Source organism: Pongo pygmaeus, chromosome 14, assembly GCF_028885625.2.
Source record: "Pongo pygmaeus isolate AG05252 chromosome 14, NHGRI_mPonPyg2-v2.0_pri, whole genome shotgun sequence".
Taxonomy (NCBI): domain Eukaryota; kingdom Metazoa; phylum Chordata; class Mammalia; order Primates; family Hominidae; genus Pongo; species Pongo pygmaeus.
In genome coordinates this window covers 60,794,910-60,814,552 of record NC_072387.2, presented here as the reverse complement: position 1 = coordinate 60,814,552, position 19,643 = coordinate 60,794,910, and the positions used below count along the sequence as shown (strand labels likewise).

At 38.1% G+C, this 19,643-nt stretch overlaps 1 protein-coding gene across 1 annotated transcript in view; it reads left to right on the top strand.

Moving 5' to 3' along the window:
* LOC129011320 (phosphatidylinositol 3,4,5-trisphosphate 3-phosphatase TPTE2-like) overlaps positions 1-19,412 on the top strand; it is a 68,977-nt gene extending 49,565 nt beyond the window's left edge. Inside the window, exons 9-15 of the mRNA XM_063650902.1 lie at positions 2,090-2,151; positions 4,403-4,483; positions 8,054-8,177; positions 11,855-11,934; positions 15,542-15,634; positions 17,068-17,138; positions 19,229-19,412. Of these exons, the coding sequence (XP_063506972.1) occupies positions 2,090-2,151; positions 4,403-4,483; positions 8,054-8,177; positions 11,855-11,934; positions 15,542-15,634; positions 17,068-17,138; positions 19,229-19,331 (614 nt within the window). The 3' untranslated portion in view covers positions 19,332-19,412. The remainder of the gene's footprint in view (positions 1-2,089; positions 2,152-4,402; positions 4,484-8,053; positions 8,178-11,854; positions 11,935-15,541; positions 15,635-17,067; positions 17,139-19,228) is intronic.
* Positions 19,413-19,643: the final 231 nt, after the last annotated feature.

Here is a 19,643-nt window from a genome sequence, read left to right as displayed (position 1 = left end):
TGATAGGGCTCCTTTTGTACGTGATATGGCCTTAGGATTTTTTCTTTAACGTTGACCTTGGACTGTCTGGTATACGTGTTGGTAATGTCCATTTTTTTATAGTATCTCGCAGGTGTTCTCTGGCTTTGTTGTATCTAGATGTCTACCTTTCTAGCAAGATTCAGGAAATTTTCTTGAATGAGTGCATCAAATATGTTTTCCAGGTTGTTTTCTTTTTCTCCTTGTCTCTAGGGAATGCCAGTAATTTGTAGGTTTGGTCACTTCACATAATCTCATTTTTCTCAAAGACTTTCTTCACTTTTTAAAAATACCTTTGCTTTATTTTTGTCTGACTGCATTAGTTCAAAAGACCAGTCTTCAAACTCTGAAATTATGTCCTCTACTTGGTCCAGTCTATTGATAAATCTTTCCATTGTATTTTGAAATTCCTTAAGTGAGTTTTTTTAATTCCGGAAGTTCTGATTGATTTCTTTTTAAGATGTTTATCTCTTCCTTCATTTGCTGAATTGATTTAGAAGTTTCCTTTTGTTGATTTCAACCTTGAATCTCATTGAGCTTCCTTGGAATCCATGCTTTGAATTCTTTATTGTCATTTCTGAGTTTTCATTTTCGTAGAAAGTATTGCCAGAGAGCTAGTGTGATCCTTTGGTGGTATCACTACATGCAGGTTTTTCGTGGTGCCAGAATTCTTGCACTGGTTCTTCTAATCTGGAGATGCTAGCACTTCTAATTTTTGTAATTGTTTTTATGTGGGTAGGATTTTTTCTTTATATTTTCTTTCCTATATCATCATTATTATTATTATTATTATTATTATTATTATTATTATTTCCCTCTCCCTCCTCCCTAGGTGATGTGACTTTAGAGCAATGCTAGGTAGGTCTTTTGGCCTTGCTTCTATATGTACTTCTATCAGCGGGTTTTATATTGGGTATGTGGTTTGACCTACAAGCCAGTAGATGGCGCCGATGGGTAAGAGCTGGCTGTGGCCAGTGGTGCTGGCTATATACTTGCTGTTTGTTTATTGGGAGGAGCTCTCTGTTGCCTTAGGCAATGAGCTGATTCCTGGAGTACACATTAATCTGAGCTCCCTCTTAAGCCCTAGGGGAACGGGAGTTAGGTGGGGGTGTGGGAGGAAGATGGGTGGAGCCGGATGGGGAAGGTTCCCCAGTGTTGTCCTACTCTCAGTCCAGGTTTGGAAAATGCCTGCAGCTTTTCCTTCTGTCTTTTCCTCACAAAGTCTCCAAGTCTCTCGTTAAATTAGCTCCAGGACTTGGGAGAAACAGTGCTCTTCCTCGGTCCGGGTTGCTTGGATCCCCAGTGGAAAGGTAAGACAGAGGGATGCTGTCTGCCTCTCTCACATACTGAGGCTTCACTCGCTTTTATCAGTCGAATGTTGTCACAAGAGCTGTTTGCCTGCAGTGTCCTCCCAAGGATCTGGGGTGTCCTTGGTAATTCCAGGGAGTTGTCGTTTTCTTTCTTGAATTAAAGTTCACAGAGTTGATCTTTATGTACTATCTTGCTATTTCCAAATGGCTGAGGCATGCCAAGAGCCTGTAATCTGCCATCTTGGAAAAAAATCCTTGCATTCTTAAGAGAAATGGCACTTGGTATTGATACATGGTATTTCTACACTGCTGAATTCACTTTGAAAAAATATATATATTTTTATATCTACATTTATATGTGAGACTGGTATAAAGTAATCATCTACTGTATTTATGCAGTTTTAGAACCAGCTATATTAGTGTTACTAAATGAGTTGGGAATTTTTCTTTTTTACTATTATCCAAAAGAATTTATATAAGACATGAATTATTGCTTTCGAATAGATTTAGTAAAAACCTCATCTTGTTCTTTCGTGGAGAGGTAGTGAGAAATATTTTTACTGTAAATGTAATTTATTTTCCACCTGTGGGGCAGAGGTTGCAGTGAGCTGAGATCGTGCCACTGCACTGCAGCCTGGGTGACACAGCAAGACTGTCCCAAAAAAAAAGAAAGAAAATCAACTTAAAATGAACTGGAATATTTCTGAGTGTATTTTTATACCAAGCATGTTCCTTGAACTAACTTTTCTTTTCTTTTCTAGGAAGAACCAGAACTATGGTTTGTGCCTACCTGGTTGCCACTGAAATATTTTTAACTGCAGAGGTATGAGAGATGTTACTACAAACTTTGTCTTAGGATGACTGAGTTTGCTAGTTCTGAAACATCACTGGTAGGATGTTAAGATGATTATTTTAGTCATGGTGCTTAGTGAAATTGTAATTGGAGAAGCGGTTATTAAAAAGTCTGTTTTTGATACTTCCTTGTTTAACATGCACTAGTTAGTAGCTGGCTTAAGAATCTCTTTGGGCCAGGACTAGAGTGAGGTTAATGAAGCACAGAATTTAAGAGAATGCTAAAAATTGCAATAATTAAAATAAATGATTTTTCATGCAATATTTAAAAAATAAAAATTAATGCAAAAAAACTATGAGGTATACAATATCAACATTTTAAATAATGACAAGACCTGATGGGGCAGGATTAAGGTGAGGGGAGTAAAGCCATGTTACACAGATCCAAAAAACCATTCAGTAATCACAATGGTTCACTCACCTCACCTGGCCCTGCTGTTACTCTTGCCAGTAGCATGACTTCTTCCTTCCTCATGAAAATAGTATCAAGCTTAATTAGATAAATTCTCCAAAGGGCCTTGACCATCCTCACAACTCTTAGGTAGATAAAAGGCAACATTTCACAACTCAAAGCCTCTCCTGCATGTAAATATCTCTGCTTAGTCAACACATGTGGAGTCTGTGGCCTCTAGAAATTTCTGATAAGACAAGGTGGGCTGTTTCCACCTAAAGCAGTGTTCTCAGTCATTTTTCTTTCTGCCATTTTCTTGCTGAGATGCTACCATTTCCAGCAGCTCCGCTTGAGTTGTTTGGCCTACAGTCTAGGGAAGAAGTGGTGGTTATGCACAATGCCCAGCACTCTAATTCCACCACCTTTGGTTTTTCTAATTTGAGACACACAGATTTTGAAAATGGATGTTCTAGGATGGTGTTTTTCAAGCTATGGATCATGATGTATCAGTGAGTTGTAAAATAAAGTTACTGGGTCGTGACTAACATCTCTTAAAAATAAAATGGAACTGGCCGGGCGCGGTGGCTCATGCCTGTAATCCCAGTACTTTGGGAGGCCGAGGTGGATGGATCACCTGAGGTCGGGAGTTTGAGACCAGCCTGACCAACATGGAGAAACCCTGTCTCTACTAAAAATACAAAATTAGCTAGGCGTTGTGGCGCGTGCCGGTAATCCCAGCTACTCGGGAGGCTGAGGCAGAAGAATCGCTTGAACCCAGGAGGCGGAGGTTGTGGTGAGCTGAGATTGGGCCATAGCACCCCAGCCTGGGCAGTAAGAGTGAAACTCCGTCTCAAAAAAAAAACAAAAAACAAAACTAAAGCTAAAACTAAATAAAATGGAATAGAGCAGAATAGAAAATATCAAAAGGTTTAAGTATGGGGTGTGTGTGTGTGTGTGTGTGTGTGTGTGTGTGTGTGTGTGTGTGTGTGTGTGTGTGTGTGTGTGTGTGTGTGTGTGTGTGTGTGTGTGTGTACTTCTCCGAGGTTTATTAATGTGTGTGTGTGTGTGTGTGTGTGTGTGTGTGTGTGTGTGTGTGTGTGTGTGTGTGTACTTCTCCGAGGTTTATTAATGTGGATTGCAACTTAAAAAATGAAAAGTTTGAAAGCCACTGATACAGAGCCCTAGACTGAAAACCAGAGACTTGTATTTCAGGCCTGTGCTGCCTCTAACTGGCTGCAGCATCTCCATGGCAGATTGCGTAGTTTTCTTTTGGTCTCAGTCTTCTCATTTGTAAGACGGAAAGAAGGGTTGGACCAGATGATTTCTAAGGTCTTTCCAGCTCTAAACTTTTATGTCTTTCCAAAACCTTGAATGAGAGAAGTCTTTGATGTGACTTTGTTAATTTTGGTAATTTGGGTAGCCTTTGCCAAAAGACCACTGCGGCTGGGCGTGGTGGCTCATGCTTGTAATCTCAGCACTTTGGGAGGCTAAGGCAGGCGGATCTCTTGAGTCAGGAGTTCGAGACCAGCCTGGCCAACATGGCAGAGCCCCCATCTCTACTAAAAATACAAAAAATTAGCCAGGTGTGGTGGTACATGCCTATAGTCTCACCTACTCAGGATGCTGAGGCAGGATAATCGCTTGAACTCGCGAGGCAGAGGTTGCAGTGAGGTGAGATTCTGCCACTGCACTCCAGTGTGGGTGACAGAGCAAGACTCCATTAAAAAAAAAAAAATCACTGACTTTAGGAAAGAAGGTGGTTTTAGAAAGACTAAGGTACCTAATATAGAAAAGGAAAGAGTGCAGATGAACCATGCTTCCTTTTTTGTAGGAAAGCTTGTACTATTTTGGAGAACGGCGAACAGATAAAACCAATGGCACTAAATATCAGGGAGTAGAAACTCCTTCTCAGGTAAGTTTTCTTTTTAAGAAAGGGAGCTTTTATAGGGGAGTGGGTTAAGATTGCCACCTGTTATTTGGTTTCATTTTAGACTCTTCTCCTTTGGTGATCAGGCAGCAGCATTTGGGCGCCCTGCGACAGGCCTTGGTCCCTCCCTGAGGCTGAGGGTCATGCTTCAGGTGCCACCCACACGTTGGGGGGTCTGGCTTCTCCTCAGAGCATCCTGCTTTCTATTCTATACTGGTTATTGTTTACGGAGCTCAGGAGTTGATTATTTTCCCAAAGCAGGAAGGTCCAATACCTAAGGCTCCGGGACCCTGAAATTTATCTAAAATCACCAGCCTTTGATTTCAATGTAAAAAAGATCTAAGTCTTTCACAGATCCTTATTAGGGCAATTCAACCCTTGCAGAACATCACAAAGACTGTTTTTGGGTGACTCCCGTGTGTGTGTGTTGTGGGGGAGGTGTATTTTAAAAGAGAAAGAAAAGGGGAAATAAACTTTTCAGAAACCCTTTTATATACCAGACAGTACCACACTTTTACATATCTCATTGAAAACCCATAACACCTATATGAAACATATGCTGTTACTCTATTTTTTCTTTTAAAAATAATTTCATATGAAAAATTTTAATCACATACAAAAGTCCAGAGAATCATACAATATAGCTCCATATAGTCATCACTTTGCTGCAACAATCATTTCAGCCTGCAACCAGCCACGTTTCATCCATACTTTTCCCCCTCCACTCACACCCCCAACCCCACTCTCCACTCTTGCTTTCCCCAAACCTGGATTATTTGGAAGGAAATTTCAGTCATCAGATCATTTTATCCCACAAGTATTTTAGTACGACATCTAAGTACTCTTAAAACAACAACAACAAACCCGTAATAACTTTTGTCATATCTGAAATATTACACCTTAAAAATCCTTAATATCAAATTTCTAGTCCATGTTTGTTTCCAAAATTGTCTTAAAATCTTAGAAAATTTAGTTTGTTTCAGTCAGAATTCAAACAACATCCACACATTTCATTTGGTTGCTATGTCTCCTAAGTCTCTTTTAATTCATAGATTTCTTGCCATTTTTTATTACTTGTAATTGGTTTACTGCAGAAACCAGAATGTTTATCCTATAGCATTTACAACATTCTAGACTTTGCTGAACCATTCTAAGAGTTTTACATTCACTATCTCATTTAATATTCTCAGTAACTCTATGAGTAGGCACTACTATGATTCTCATCTTATAAATTAGAAAATTGAGGTTCAGAGAAATTAACTTTTGAACCAAGGACTGAAATCTAGATGTCAGACTCGGAAGCCCATGCTGTGCACAGCTTCTCATTTATATTGCCTTTTCTATATTGCCCCTCAAACCGAAGTGAGAGTGGGTTGGGAATTCTCAAATAGATTTGGATGTGGCTGTAAATGAGTTTTTCTTTAGGTGGTGTGAACTGAATAAGTATTCTTGGCCCTGTTATAAGAACACTAACTACTGTCCCTGTTTAGTTTGGGCAAAAGAACTCAGCCTTATCCACTGATACTTTTCTCCCACACCCAAGCCGAAAACAAAACTAAACAAAGAACAGTCATAGACCCTAAGCTAAAAGGAATGTGTGGATTTACTGAAGTGCAGCCCCAATCATGCCATTTCCATGCTCAAAATCCAGAATATGTCCCCACTGCCAGTAGCAATAAACTAAATGTTTCAACCTGGCACTCAAGATCCACAGTTTGACTTTTCCAACCTTTTCTTCCACTATGTGCGTGCACACATCCCACACTCTTAACACATTTAGACTGTGTGCTGTTTCCCAGCCTATGGACACTTGATTCCCTCGTGCTATTGCTCATGCCCCTTTTCCTAGAGTCCCTTTCCCTTCCCAGCCTGAAGTAGTCTGTTGCTTTTTCAGTTCCTAAAGCCCTTTGTGTTTCTCTTAGGGATGATATCACTTTGCATTATTCTCTAGCTATTTGAAGTGGTGACTTCTGTTTCCCCTTTAAAGGCAAGGCCCATGGCTTACACATCTTTCCACCCTTTCCTCATAATATCTTCTTTGTTTGTGGTGAGTGCCTCCTATGGGTTGGTTGTATGAATTTCTACTACCAGTCTATGTTGTTTTAAGTTGTAGAAGAAAGAAGCATGGGAGCAAAAGCAGCTTGAGGGCCCTGGCAGGTTACAGCCTTTAGGGGAAGGTGGAGAATCTGGTGGCAGGAGCCAAGGAGATGTTAGATAGAGCTCCTTCAGCAACTCTCCCCACACATCTCCCCATCCCCATCTCTTCTGTAGTCATGCATAGTTTCCCGAACTTTAGTCCAGAACTAGCACACCAAAGGCTGCAACTGAATCTCTTCTGATTCACTGAGAAGGCAACACAGGGTCTCAGCTGCATGTTTGAGAGATGTGTTGGCAAGACCTCAGGACAGAGTGCCCTCTGTGTCTGGTGGTGATTCTCAGATACCATCCCATTCTGATCCTGCATTGTGGGCCATTCTACTGACTACATCTACTCCTAAGTTAAGAACTTTCATGAGCCTTCCTCATGACTGGCCCTTTCTAAAGGAAAGTATGGCAGTTTGTTACTTCTATAAACATTTCTCAATGGGTGAGGAAGAGTCCATGAACTTATGAGTACTTTTTTATTTTTTTTTGGAGACAGAATCTGTGTGTCACCCAGACTGGAGTGCAGTGGTGCAATCTCAGCTCACTGCAACCTTGACCTCCTGGGTCCAAGCAATTCTCCTGCCTCAGACTCCCGAGTAGCTGGGATTACAGGTGCCCACCACCACGCATGGCTAATTTTTGTAGTTTTAGTAGAGACGGGGTTTCACCCTGTTAGCCAGGCTGGTCTCAAACCCCTGACCTCAAGTGATCTGCCCACCTCGGCCTCCCAAAGTGCTGGGATTACAGGTGTGAGCCACCAGCCCAGCCAACTTTTGAGTTCTGAACCAGTTGATTCAGTCCCAGAGCTCTTCAACTCCTTGAAGATAGATTCAAGGAGAGTCATTGTGAACAGCTTGCCCTAGGAAAAGGACAAGGCTAAGGGAATTCCGGGGCTTCCTTGTGAAAACAGAATTGGGGAAATGGAAAGTGAAGAAATTCTAGCTGTCAGGAACAAGAGAAGAATGACAGAAAACCTGCTACTGAGATATGGAGGTATTCCTCTTGAGTTTTCACATATACCATTCTCTCATGCCCAGGAAACTGCTCTTCACTAAACCACACACCTTCCTCTAACTCAGTCACAACTAAGCTTCTATCTGCACACTGCTAATGCTGTAACTGTTTTGTTGTTGGTTCTGATTAGTTGCCCTCTCAACTATAAGCAGCATGTCAACAAGACCTGGCTCCATCCTTGTCACTTCCCCATAGCACTTAATTCAGTATTTTTCCCCCAAGGTAGGTAGTTGTGAGGCAGCATCCCTCAAAATATCTAGTAACATAATGGCATCCAGTAAATGTTTCCTTAATTATTTACTGCCCTTAACCTTTATGCAAAAAAAATTTAAAAAAAAAAGGAAAAGAGAAAATCGGAATGCTGACTTTAGGCTTTTCGTCTCCACTTAAAGTAAGGCTTCTGTTGCTTTTCGGAATAGATATGTTGGATATTTCGCACAAGTGAAACATAGCTACAACTGGAATCTCCCTCCAAGAAAAACACTATTTATAAAAAGATTCGTTATTTATTCGATTCATGGTAAGTGTTTATGTAAAATTGAAGAATTGGGCAGGAGGGCCAAGGTTCCCACTCTGGGAGGGTTTTGCTCATTGTTATATACACAGATGATCCTAACTCATACCTGTCTTTTTACGTATCCTCATGCATAAACTCCTCCTTAGGTATGCTCCTCCTCCTGGAATTACCCATTGATTGCCAGCCCTTAGATGTTCTTCACTTTTTCTTTTCCATCACCAATTTGGGGGACTTCATCCCCTTCCCATCTCTCCTGTTCTCTTCGCTCTTCTGGTCGCAACCCAAGGTGGACTTTTCAGGGCAGAGTGAACCTCTGATGAGGGAGGAGGAGGACCCATGTGCCTTCAAGACTGGTTATTTCTCATAACCACCTCTAGTTGAGAGTTTGTCTTGGTAGAGGTGTCTCCATATCATATCATTTTCTCACCTTCTTTCAGAGGCATATTTTTTTCTCATCCCCCTGGGCTCTCTCTTTCCCCTCTGTCCTCCATCTATAACCCTCTCACTCCCAGCCACTCCCATACCTTGTGGCTCTCACTCCCAGCCACAGTGCTGGGGGTCAAGAAAAGCCTCCTAGGAGGAGCACTTAGGTCCTCCCTGCCTGAATCTACATGAAAATGGAAAGGGTTGGGAGAAAGTGGGGCTCTATGGAGGTATCTTTCACCCGCCTAGCTGTTACCGAGTATTAGCAGTTGTAAAAATCCATATAAACATCCCGAGAGCTGTTTGCCTGCTTCCAGAATGTAAGCAGAGAGATAAAGCTGGGATGCACTGTTGCCCAGGGATGCAGGGAAATTGGTCAGACATACACCTCCGGGACTCGAGAAAGAAAGTGCAGAGAGAAACTGGCCTCCATTTCCATGTCCACTTCTCCATCACCAACCTTGCTTCCCTTGCACAGCTTAACACTCAGTAGAGGTGGGAAAGCAGGATGTGTCTGTGTGGAGGGGATGGGGTCTCACCACTCCCACTGCCAGAGAGGTAGCAGGGAGGCAATGCATCTGAATCCCTAAAGCAAACCTCTTATAACAGCCAGCATGTGGACCTGAGGTGGTGCCACTGCTGGGTGTTATAGGTGCCATGATGCCAGGGTGCTGGTGTCCACACAGAGAGCCTAGTATTTTTAGCCTCCTGAGTTTCGTTCTACATTTCACCGATTTCTGGTGGACATCAATAGAAGGAAGTTCTGCACCTGGAATGGGAAAGAGGGAACTGAGGCAAGAAACTGATTTCTAATGACCAATGAATATCATGGTGTTAGTGAAAACAAAACTAAATGAAAAGAAAACAAACGGCATATGAGATGATCAATCAAGAATAATTAATACACTCGTTTATTAGAATATTTGTTTTAATTCTCTTTTAGTTTTGTGCCATTTTAAATTAAAAATAATGTAGAGTTGAGATGAAAGCAATAAAAATTTAATTGGAGCCTGAGAAACAAAGTCTTTGAGGAAATGCTAAGGAAGTGTGTCATTTGAATTGAAAAAAAAAAAGGGCAAAAGAGCCTTTGTCTGTAAATATATATTGAATACCATGGGAATTTTTGGATATGACCTATATTTTTATAGAGATTGCATCAGGAACTAGACTTAAAGTAGGGCCAAAGTAATTTAGACCACAGTATTTCTTATTAAGAATCATTATGACTAGAAGTCTGAAGAAAGCAACACATTAGCAAGAAAGGTGTCAAGTCACCTTCCCTAAATATATATATATATATTTATTCCCTAAATATATATATATATTTATTCCCTAAATATATATATATATATTTATTCCCTAAATATATATATATATATTTATTCCCTAAATATATATGTATTTATTCCCTAAATATATATATGTATTTATTCCCTAAATATATATATGTATTTATTCCCTAAATATATATATATGTATTTATTCCCTAAATATATATATATGTATTTATTCCCTAAATATATATATATGTATTTATTCCCTAAATATATATATGTATTCATTCCCTAAATATATATAATATAGATGTATTTATTCCCTAAATATATATAATATAGATGTATTTATTCCCTAAATATATATAATATAGATGTATTTATTCCCTAAATATATATAATATAGATGTATTTATTCCCTAAATATATATAATATAGATGTATTAATTCCCTAAATATATATAATATAGATGTATTTATTCCCTAAATATATATAATATAGATGTATTAATTCCCTAAATATATATAATATAGATGTATTTATTCCCTAAATATATATAATATAGATGTATTTATTCCCTAAATATATATAATATAGATGTATTTATTCCCTAAATATATATAATATAGATGTATTTATTCCCTATATATATATAATATAGATGTATTTATTCCCTATATATATAATATAGATGTATTTATTCCCTATATATATATAATATAGATGTATTTATTCCCTATATATATATAATATAGATGTATTTATTCCCTATATATATAATATAGATGTATTTATTCCCTATATATATAATATAGATGTATTTATTCCCTATATATATATAATATAGATGTATTTATTCCCTAAATATATATAATATAGATGTATTTATTCCCTAAATATATATAATATAGATGTATTTATTCCCCAAATATATATAATATAGATGTATTTATTCCCCAAATATATATAATATAGATGTATTTATTCCCCAAATATATATAATATAGATGTATTTATTCCCCAAATATATATAATATATATGTATTTATTCCCCAAATGTATATAATATATATGTATTTATTCCCTAAATGTATATAATATATATGTTTTTATTCCCTAAATGTATATAATATATATGTATTTATTCCCTAAATATATATAATATATATGTATTTATTCCCTAAATATATATATTATATATGTATTTATTCCCTAAATATATATAATATATATGTATTTATTCCCTAAATATATATAATATATGTATTTATTCCCTAAATATATATAATATATATGTATTTATTCCCTAAATATATATAATATATATGTATTTATTCCCTAAATATATATAATATATATGTATTTATTCCCTAAATATATATAATATATGTATTTATTCCCTAAATATATATAATATATATGTATTTATTCCCTAAATATATATAATATATATGTATTTATTCCCTAAATATATATAATATATATGTATTTATTCCCTAAATATATATAATATATGTATTTATTCCCTAAATATATATAATATATATGTATTTATTCCCTAAATATATATAATATATATATATTTTGGAGACAGAGTCTTGCTCTAAGTCCCACTCTGTGGTCCAGGCTGGAGTGCAGTGGTGTGATCTCAGCTCACTTCAACCTCCACCTCCCAGGTTCAAGCGATTCTCCTGCCTCAGCCTCCCAAGTAGCTGGGACTACAGGCATGCACCACGACACCGGGCTAATTTTTATGTATTTTTAGTAGAAACGGGGTTTCACCATGTTGATCAAGCTGGTCTCGAACTCCAGACCTCAAAAGATCCACCTGCCTAGCCTCCCAAAGTGTTAGGATTACAGGCGTGAGCCACCGTGCCCAGCCATTTTTTTTCTCTTTTTAATCCATGATGTTAATTGGCAAGACATTTTGATCTTCACGCTAACCAACCTAACTTTTTAATTTCATTTAGGTGTTGGAACAGGCGATGGATATGATCTAGAAGTCCAAATAGTAATGAAGAAAAAGATTGTCTTTTCCTGTACTTCCTTAAACAATTGTCGGGTAAGAGAAAACATGTGAATTGAAAAAATCTGATGTTTGTTTTAAGGCTGAATGTCAAACCAGCAATGTTGACCTCCCTAAACTATCACTTACCATAAAGAGATTCCACGACTCTTTCTGGTTACCATCATGGTGTCACTGGATTTGAATGCAAACCAGAGATAAATTAACCTGTTTGTTCAAAACAGTTTTTTCAGGGTACTTTCCAGAATGTATTTCTGTTCAGCGTTGCTTTGCCTTTCGCTTTTCCACAAATGCTGAGCATGTTCCCAGGAATGTATTAAGGATTTTAATTTATGTATCTGGTCATTTTTAGCCATATTCTCCTCTTCTCGGTCACTTTATCTTTTATTATATAGCACTGATTCTAAAATGTTAGTGTGCATGAAAACCACCGAGAAGCTTGTAAAGATTTACATTCCTAGGTTGTACTCTAAAGTATGATTCAGGAAATCTGGAATGGGGACCAGGAATCTATAGACTTAGCAGTGTCCCAAGTGATTCTTCTAAGTCGGAGGTTCTGTGGGATGACCCTGTGAGAAACAATGCAAGAGTGAATGAATTGGGGAGGAATCTCTTTATCCAAAGCAAAAGGGACCTGGCAGTCAATGTTTTGCTACAATGAAGAAATGCCTAAAACTATATACCTTTTCTGAAACAATAAGAAAGCTTCCTTCATGGATCTAATAATCATAAACTTCTAGAATTCCTACCCAGGCCTTTGTCTCAAATTCTTTTATTACTAATCCTATTCCCTCTCTCTCTGCACTGCACCCACTTTTTTTGGCCTCTCCCAACTGAGGGCATTCATCCAGGCCTGATCCTTGGCTTTCTGTTCTTAGCAAATGCTTTATTCTTGGTTAAAGAATCACCCATTTCCCTTACTTAAACTATTATTTGTTCATTTACTGAAGAGGTATTTCTAGTTGCCCACTGAGTTGTAGATGCAAGAGCTGCAACATGAACAGTTTCCCCTCGAACTGAAATGCAGTAGCCAGTCTGAATGATCAAGGAGCTTTCTCTGCTTCTGCAAATGGCACCAGCATTCTCCCACTCAGGCCTTGGGCTTTGATTCTCTTTGCCTCGGCTCCCTAAATCCAGTTAGGCATCAATCCCTGTTGATGATGCCTTTGAAATTTTTCTATGCTCGCCTTCGTTTCTGTTCTCACTGCCACTAACTGTCCAGAACCTCATTTGCTCATGCCTAGATTTCTACAATCCTCTCCTTACCTTTTCTTGATTCTTATATAATGCAATGTATAGAATCCTGAAATATGCATACTGAAATATTGCTCTCATTGTGAAAAGTTGTAGGTAGAGCAGAAGACATACTGCATGCCCATGGTTGAAGCCAGTTAACATCTTTGGCTTAACATCCTTACCTGTAAAATAAATATCACACCTCAAGTGTTATGGGAATTAAATTAGATAATATATATGAAGTTGCTTTGTAAACTATAAATCACTAAATAAATGTTATATGTGATAATTATCAGGCCTCTTTGTCACATAGGAAATACCCCACGATAATTCTTCAAAAGCCTCACTCTGATTTCCTTGGCTCTTGAACTCTCAAGATATAGTAGCCCTAACATACCTGAGCTTATTTTTATCAGTAGCTTGACCAGCAGACTCCATTCCAAATAAACTGGGTCATCCCCTTTGGCTCTTGAAACACAACTCTAAGTTATTTAGTTAGTTATTTGGTTATTTCTTTCTTTCCTTCCTTCCTTCCTTTCCTTTTTTTTTCCTTGAGTCAGGGTCCCATTCTGTCCCAGGCTGTAGCGCAGTGGCACAATCATGGCTCACTGCAGCCTCAACTTCCTGAGCTCAAGCAATCTCCCAATTTTTTTTTATTTATTGTAGATACTGGGTCTTGCTATGTTGCCCAGGCTGGTCTCAAACTCCTGAGCTCAAGCAACCCTTCCACCTCAGCCTCACAAAGTGCTGGGATTATAGACATGAGCCACACTGCCTGACCTTTTTTGTTGTTTTTCTAATTTCTACTTTGCGTTATTGCTGGTCTTTCTCCCTCTGTATGGACTAGATTCTATCTTTAGAGCTTTCATGCCCAATTCAATTTCTACCTCCTCAATGAAATTTTCTGCACCTCTTGTTAACTAGCCCTCAATAGTGCATAAGAGCACAGCCAGTCTTCATCATACAGATTGAGAATTATATACCATTTTACAATTGTTTCTTTTTTTCTTTTTTTCTTTTTCTTTTTTTTTTTGAGACGGAGTCTTGCTCTGTCGCCCAGGCTGAAGTGCAGTGGCGCCATCTTGGCTCACTGCAACCTCCACCTCCCGGGTTCACGCCAGTCTCCTGCCTCAGCCTCCGGAGTAGCTGGGACTACAGGCGCCCGCCACCATGCCCGGCTAATGTTTTGTATTTTTTTAGTAGAGACGGGGTTTCACCATGTTAGCCAGGATGGTCTCGATCTCCTGACCTCGTGATCCACCCGCCTTGGCCTCCCAAAGTGCTGGGATTACAGGCGCGAGCCACCGGGCCCAGCCTCTGTGATTGTTTCTTATGTTTACAGCTCCCTGAAGAGACCAACTGAGTCTGCACCTCCTTTTGTGTTTTTCACAGGGCCTAGCACAGATCCTTCTTACTGTGGGTGCCATTATTTATGTGAGAATGAGTCAAAGAAATAGTATATCTTCAAAGTCATTCATTCCAAAACTTTAACTGTCTTTTGTCACTCCATCTGCAGCCTGTAATGGTCAAGTCCAAAGATCCCGCTGACAAACACAAGAGTTCTGATAAAACATGATGATCAGGGGGACCCCACCCCCCAAGTGTTAGAGACCCCCGTTGTTATTTTTTAAATTTAGTAAATAAAAAACCGTGAGTTAAGCATTGTTTTTTGAATGTCAAGGCTAGCTTTAAAATTGAGCTTCTTAACATATTCTCAAAAGAGGCCCTAATGTATGAAAATCAAATGACACACATTAAATAATATTTAACTGATTAAAGTGTCTAATAGAAAATTCAATACTTTTGAAAAGGGAGACACTTTTGAAAAGTGCCTCATGATAATCTTCAAACATGTTGGCCTTTAAAAATCATAAACAACAGGCTGGGCGTGGTGGCTCACCCCTGTAATCCCAGCACTTTGGGAGGCCCAGGTAGGCAGATCACTTGAGGCCTAGAGTTTGGGACCAGCCTGACCAATATAGCAAAACCCCATCTCTACTAAAAGTACAAAAACTAGCTGGGTATGGTGGCATGCGCCTATAGTCCCAGCTACTCGGGAGGATGAAACACGAGAATCACTTGAACCTGGGAGGCAGAGGTTGCAGTGAGCTGAGATCACACCACTGCACTCCAGCCTGGGTGACAGTGAGACTGTCTCAAAAAAAAAAAAAAAAAAATATATATATATATATATACACACATACACATACACACATACAGACACACGTACATATAAACAACAGTATTGCAACTAGAAAAGATTATTAATAATTATTTATACAGGTAGTGATTGGTCTGTGAGACCAAAAGTACTTGATAAATATAGGAAGTCTTGATAAGTGAAAAGGAACTTCATTATTATCATTAGCTGGGTTTATAGTTCTAAATTATATGTATTCATTCACAGGTATTTCATGACACTGAAACACACAGGGTAATAATTGATGTGTTCAACTGTCCACCTCTGTATGATGATGTGAAAGTGCAGGTTTCCTCTTCGGTGAGTAATCAAGAAACGGCCTCTGCCATTGTTCTTGTCTGAACTTTTGAATGGTTTTATTTAAGGTTTCCTTTACTACAGTTCCCAACAAGGGAGATGATAGATGTCATCCCATAGAGGGAGGGGGAGAAAATAAATCAGATCTATAACAAATTTTTTAAAAGAACATATGTAATTTGAATAATTTTTGTTCATTTGTTTTTTCTAAATTGTACATTTTCTAAATTTTTCTAAATTTACATGTATTAATTCACAAATCTAAAAAATACAAAATAAATAAAAAAAATAAATAAAAGCCAAATGCTAAAAAACCAAAGTATGTTTTACTGCATAGCAGTGATTACATTTTGTTTTGCATCATTTTTAATTTTAAAAATTGAGACAGGGTCTCACTCTGTCAGCCAGGCTGGAGTGCAGTGGCGTGACCATAGCTAATTGCAGCTTCACCTCCTGGGCTCATGCAGTCCTCCCACCTCAGCCTCCTGAGTAGCTGGGAGCACTGACTGGAAAGAGAGTTAGGTTTGGGTGACTCAGTTGGATGAAACACAGAGAAGGCAGCACAATACAACACATGAAATCACCAAAGCAGTTTTTATTAATTCCAGAGAGAAGAGGGCAGCACACCTCGCAGGGCTACCTGGAAGGGGGAGCCATCCAGGAGACCTGTGCTCAACTGTTGCGTGGGGAGCAATAGCGAGAAAGAGGGAGGGACCTGAGAGTGGAAGCCTTTATTGAGATGTAAGGTGTTACCTGAGCAGGCTTCCTGCAGGGAGGTCTAACTGGTGGATTTAATGCAAGCAGTCATGAGTTCCATGGAGTCATGCTGTGACTGAGAGGTGGTCATTGATATATCCACATGGTCCATGCAGAGTACGGGGGTCTGTAGGGAGGTTATATCTAGCTGTCCCATAATGAAGTAGTCACCAGCAGAAGGTTGTATAAGGCAGGTATTGGGATCAGTCACATTGAGAAACCTGGAGGATGTGAACTGGAAACTGTCAAGGGTGACTGAACCCTGCTTCTGATATCAGAAAGTCCAATTTGTATCTGAAAGGGATGCTGAGGCAACAAAAAAAATTTTAAGAATTCACTACAAAATACTTGGCTATATATAAGCATAGGTCCTTAATAGATTCTGTTTAGCACTATCTAAACCAGATTCAAATTTCAGCATTTAAATTAAATATCTATCATGGAAAATAAACTATTCCTTGAAAATTTTGATACAAACAGCAAGAGAAAGCAATAGCATTTTCTTAAGCCTCCTCCTTTGTGTCTTGAGTGTGTTGTTATAGAATGCAGAGTGCTACATATTGAATGGTTATAATTATTTGATAAATATATAAAGGAATAAAGGAAGGAACTTTGATTTCTTTGGAATGATTAGTTCTTGTCATCAATTTTACTTTTAAAATATGTTTTTTTCTTTTTAGGATTTTCCTAAATACTATCACAACTACCCTTTTTTCTTCTGGTTTAACACATCTTTAATACAAAATAACAGGTATGGATGTAATATCAACCCATAGAAACAACCTAATCTTCAATGTCTATGTATAAGGTGTAATGGCAAGTCTTTTGCTGGTTGTCATAAGCTTAATTTATAGAAAACAGAAAATCCTCGAGCCACCATTGTTCATTGCCTTACTCCTTTTACGTTGGCTATTTTAAAAATACAGTTGTTCTTGAGACCCCCGGTTGCAGTATCCTCAAGGTCTATGCCATAGGACTGTGTTATGAGTTCAAAAGTATTATAATCAGATCTTAAGTGTGGAAGTAAATTCCTCCCAGAGAAGTTCAATATGAATCTGCTCAGTACCTTCAACATGTCAGGTCCTCAGTAGGTGCTGATTTACCAATGACGAACCACCACCAAATTTTGTGCTAAAGTAAGGGAGGACCTAGGGAAGCTTCAGCTAGCTGAAAAGCTGACTGACACACTTATATCTAGGAGAAGTTACAAGACACAGTAAGTATTAAGAAATACAGCTAAAAAATCATTAAAATTGATAGTCTCCCATTTAAACATGGCTTTCTAATAACTGAATTGGGAAAACTTTCTTAAAAACTATTAATTGGAGGCTGGGTGTGGTGGCTCATGCCTGTAATCCTAGCACTTTGGGAGGCTGAGGCGGGCGGATCACCTGAGGTTGGGAGTTCGAGAGCAGGCCAACATGGTAAAACCCTGTCTCTACTAAAAATACAAAAATTAGCCAGGCGTGGTGGCACATGCCTGTAATCCCAGCTACTCAGGAGGCTGAGGCAGTAGAATCGCTTGAACCCAGGAGGCAGAGATTGCAGTGAGCTGAGATCGCACCACTACACTCCAGCCTGGGCGACAGAGTGAGACTCTGTCTAAAGAAGAAAACAAAAAAACAAAACAACTATTAATTGGATTTGGAGATTATTGTTCCCAGAAAACCTTCTGCCATATTTGGAAACTTATTTCTCAGTCTGGTTCTCCACTTTAAGTAGCATTTGTTCTGTGCTGGTGAAAAACTGAGATTTTTTTGTATTAACCATACTCTTCAATACAAAAAGAGAAAATATTTTTAAAATGCTTCAGGTCAGAGTTGAGGCAGTGGCTATGATTGCATGTGGCATGAATTGGTAGTTATTGTTACAACCAGTCCTAGTCTTTTCTTCAAATCTGAGCTGGATCTAATAACTCCTTGAGTCCAGCAAGGCAACGGTAAATTAAACCTCTGGTCTACACACTTGCAGTACATACACATTTAATAGATTTTGATAGAGTGAACTTTGGATTGGATGGAAATTTTTTACAAATTTGTTTCTTGGATGCACACAAACAATAAGCTTTGACTCCTAACATGAGCAAAGTCCCTCAAATGTGAGAGCTGGGTGGAGCTTCATTTGTTGCTGCTCCTCAGATTGATTCTTGGTAAAGGATACAGTTTTTTCCGTTTGAAACACCATGTTCATTTTGGGGAAGCAATAAGTTAGATCACCTTTATTCTCACTTTTATATAAATTTCTAAAGATTTCTGTAATATTTAAATGTATATACTATTGGTAAAGCTGTTTTTGTTAGTTGTGAGATTGTTGTTTAGCCAAAAATGCCAACTTCTGTCTTTTAGAACACTAGGCATAAATGGGTTAACCAATTTATGCCTAGTGTTCCATTATTGGAACGCTAAGCATGTGGGATTTATTTATATCCTACTGCTCAAGGTCATCGCCAAGGGCTGATTGCAAAAATTCAAAAAATTGCAACCTCAGGCATAAATTAAAAGAGATATAGTATTTTATTATTGGGTTTTGATACATGTCTAATCAGACTGATTTCTGTCACATATGGAAATTTAGATACTGTATTAAACCTAGATGTCATTAATTCCATAAAAAGCAACGTGAAAAGAATCAGTAGCATGTGTTACTGATGTGTTGCTGAAGATAAAGGTATTTTTAAGTCTCACTGAAAAGGTGGAAGGAGCCAACTGAGACACAAAAAAGGGGCTGAGGTTCTATTCATGGTGAGCAAGTCTTTTTTTTGTTTCTTCAAGCTCTAACAAGGGTGCCTACTACATGGCTTTTCAGTTAGCCCCAAAATAAAATGTAACTTTCTATTCTTAGGCTTTATCTACAAAGAAATGAATTGGATAATCTTCATAAGCAAAAAACATGGAAAATTTATCAACCAGAATATGCAGCAGAGACATATTTTGATGAGAAATGACTTAAGTTATTTTGTAACTGGTACCTGATTAAGTATAGTTCCCCGCACCCCTTCTGGGAAAGAATTATGTTCTTTCCAACTCTGCCACATAGTTATATGTTCTAAATCTTCCTTGCTGGTACATCTATATTGATATATGTATACACATGTTCTTTATAAATCTATTAAATATGTACAGATAAAATGTCAGGTTTTTTTTTCTTTTTTGAAGGCATATATTTCACAGTTTCCATCTTGTATTTACATACGTTTGGAACACAGTACTTAGGAACATTAGGCATAATTTTGAAGAACTTTGAAATAGAACTTTCA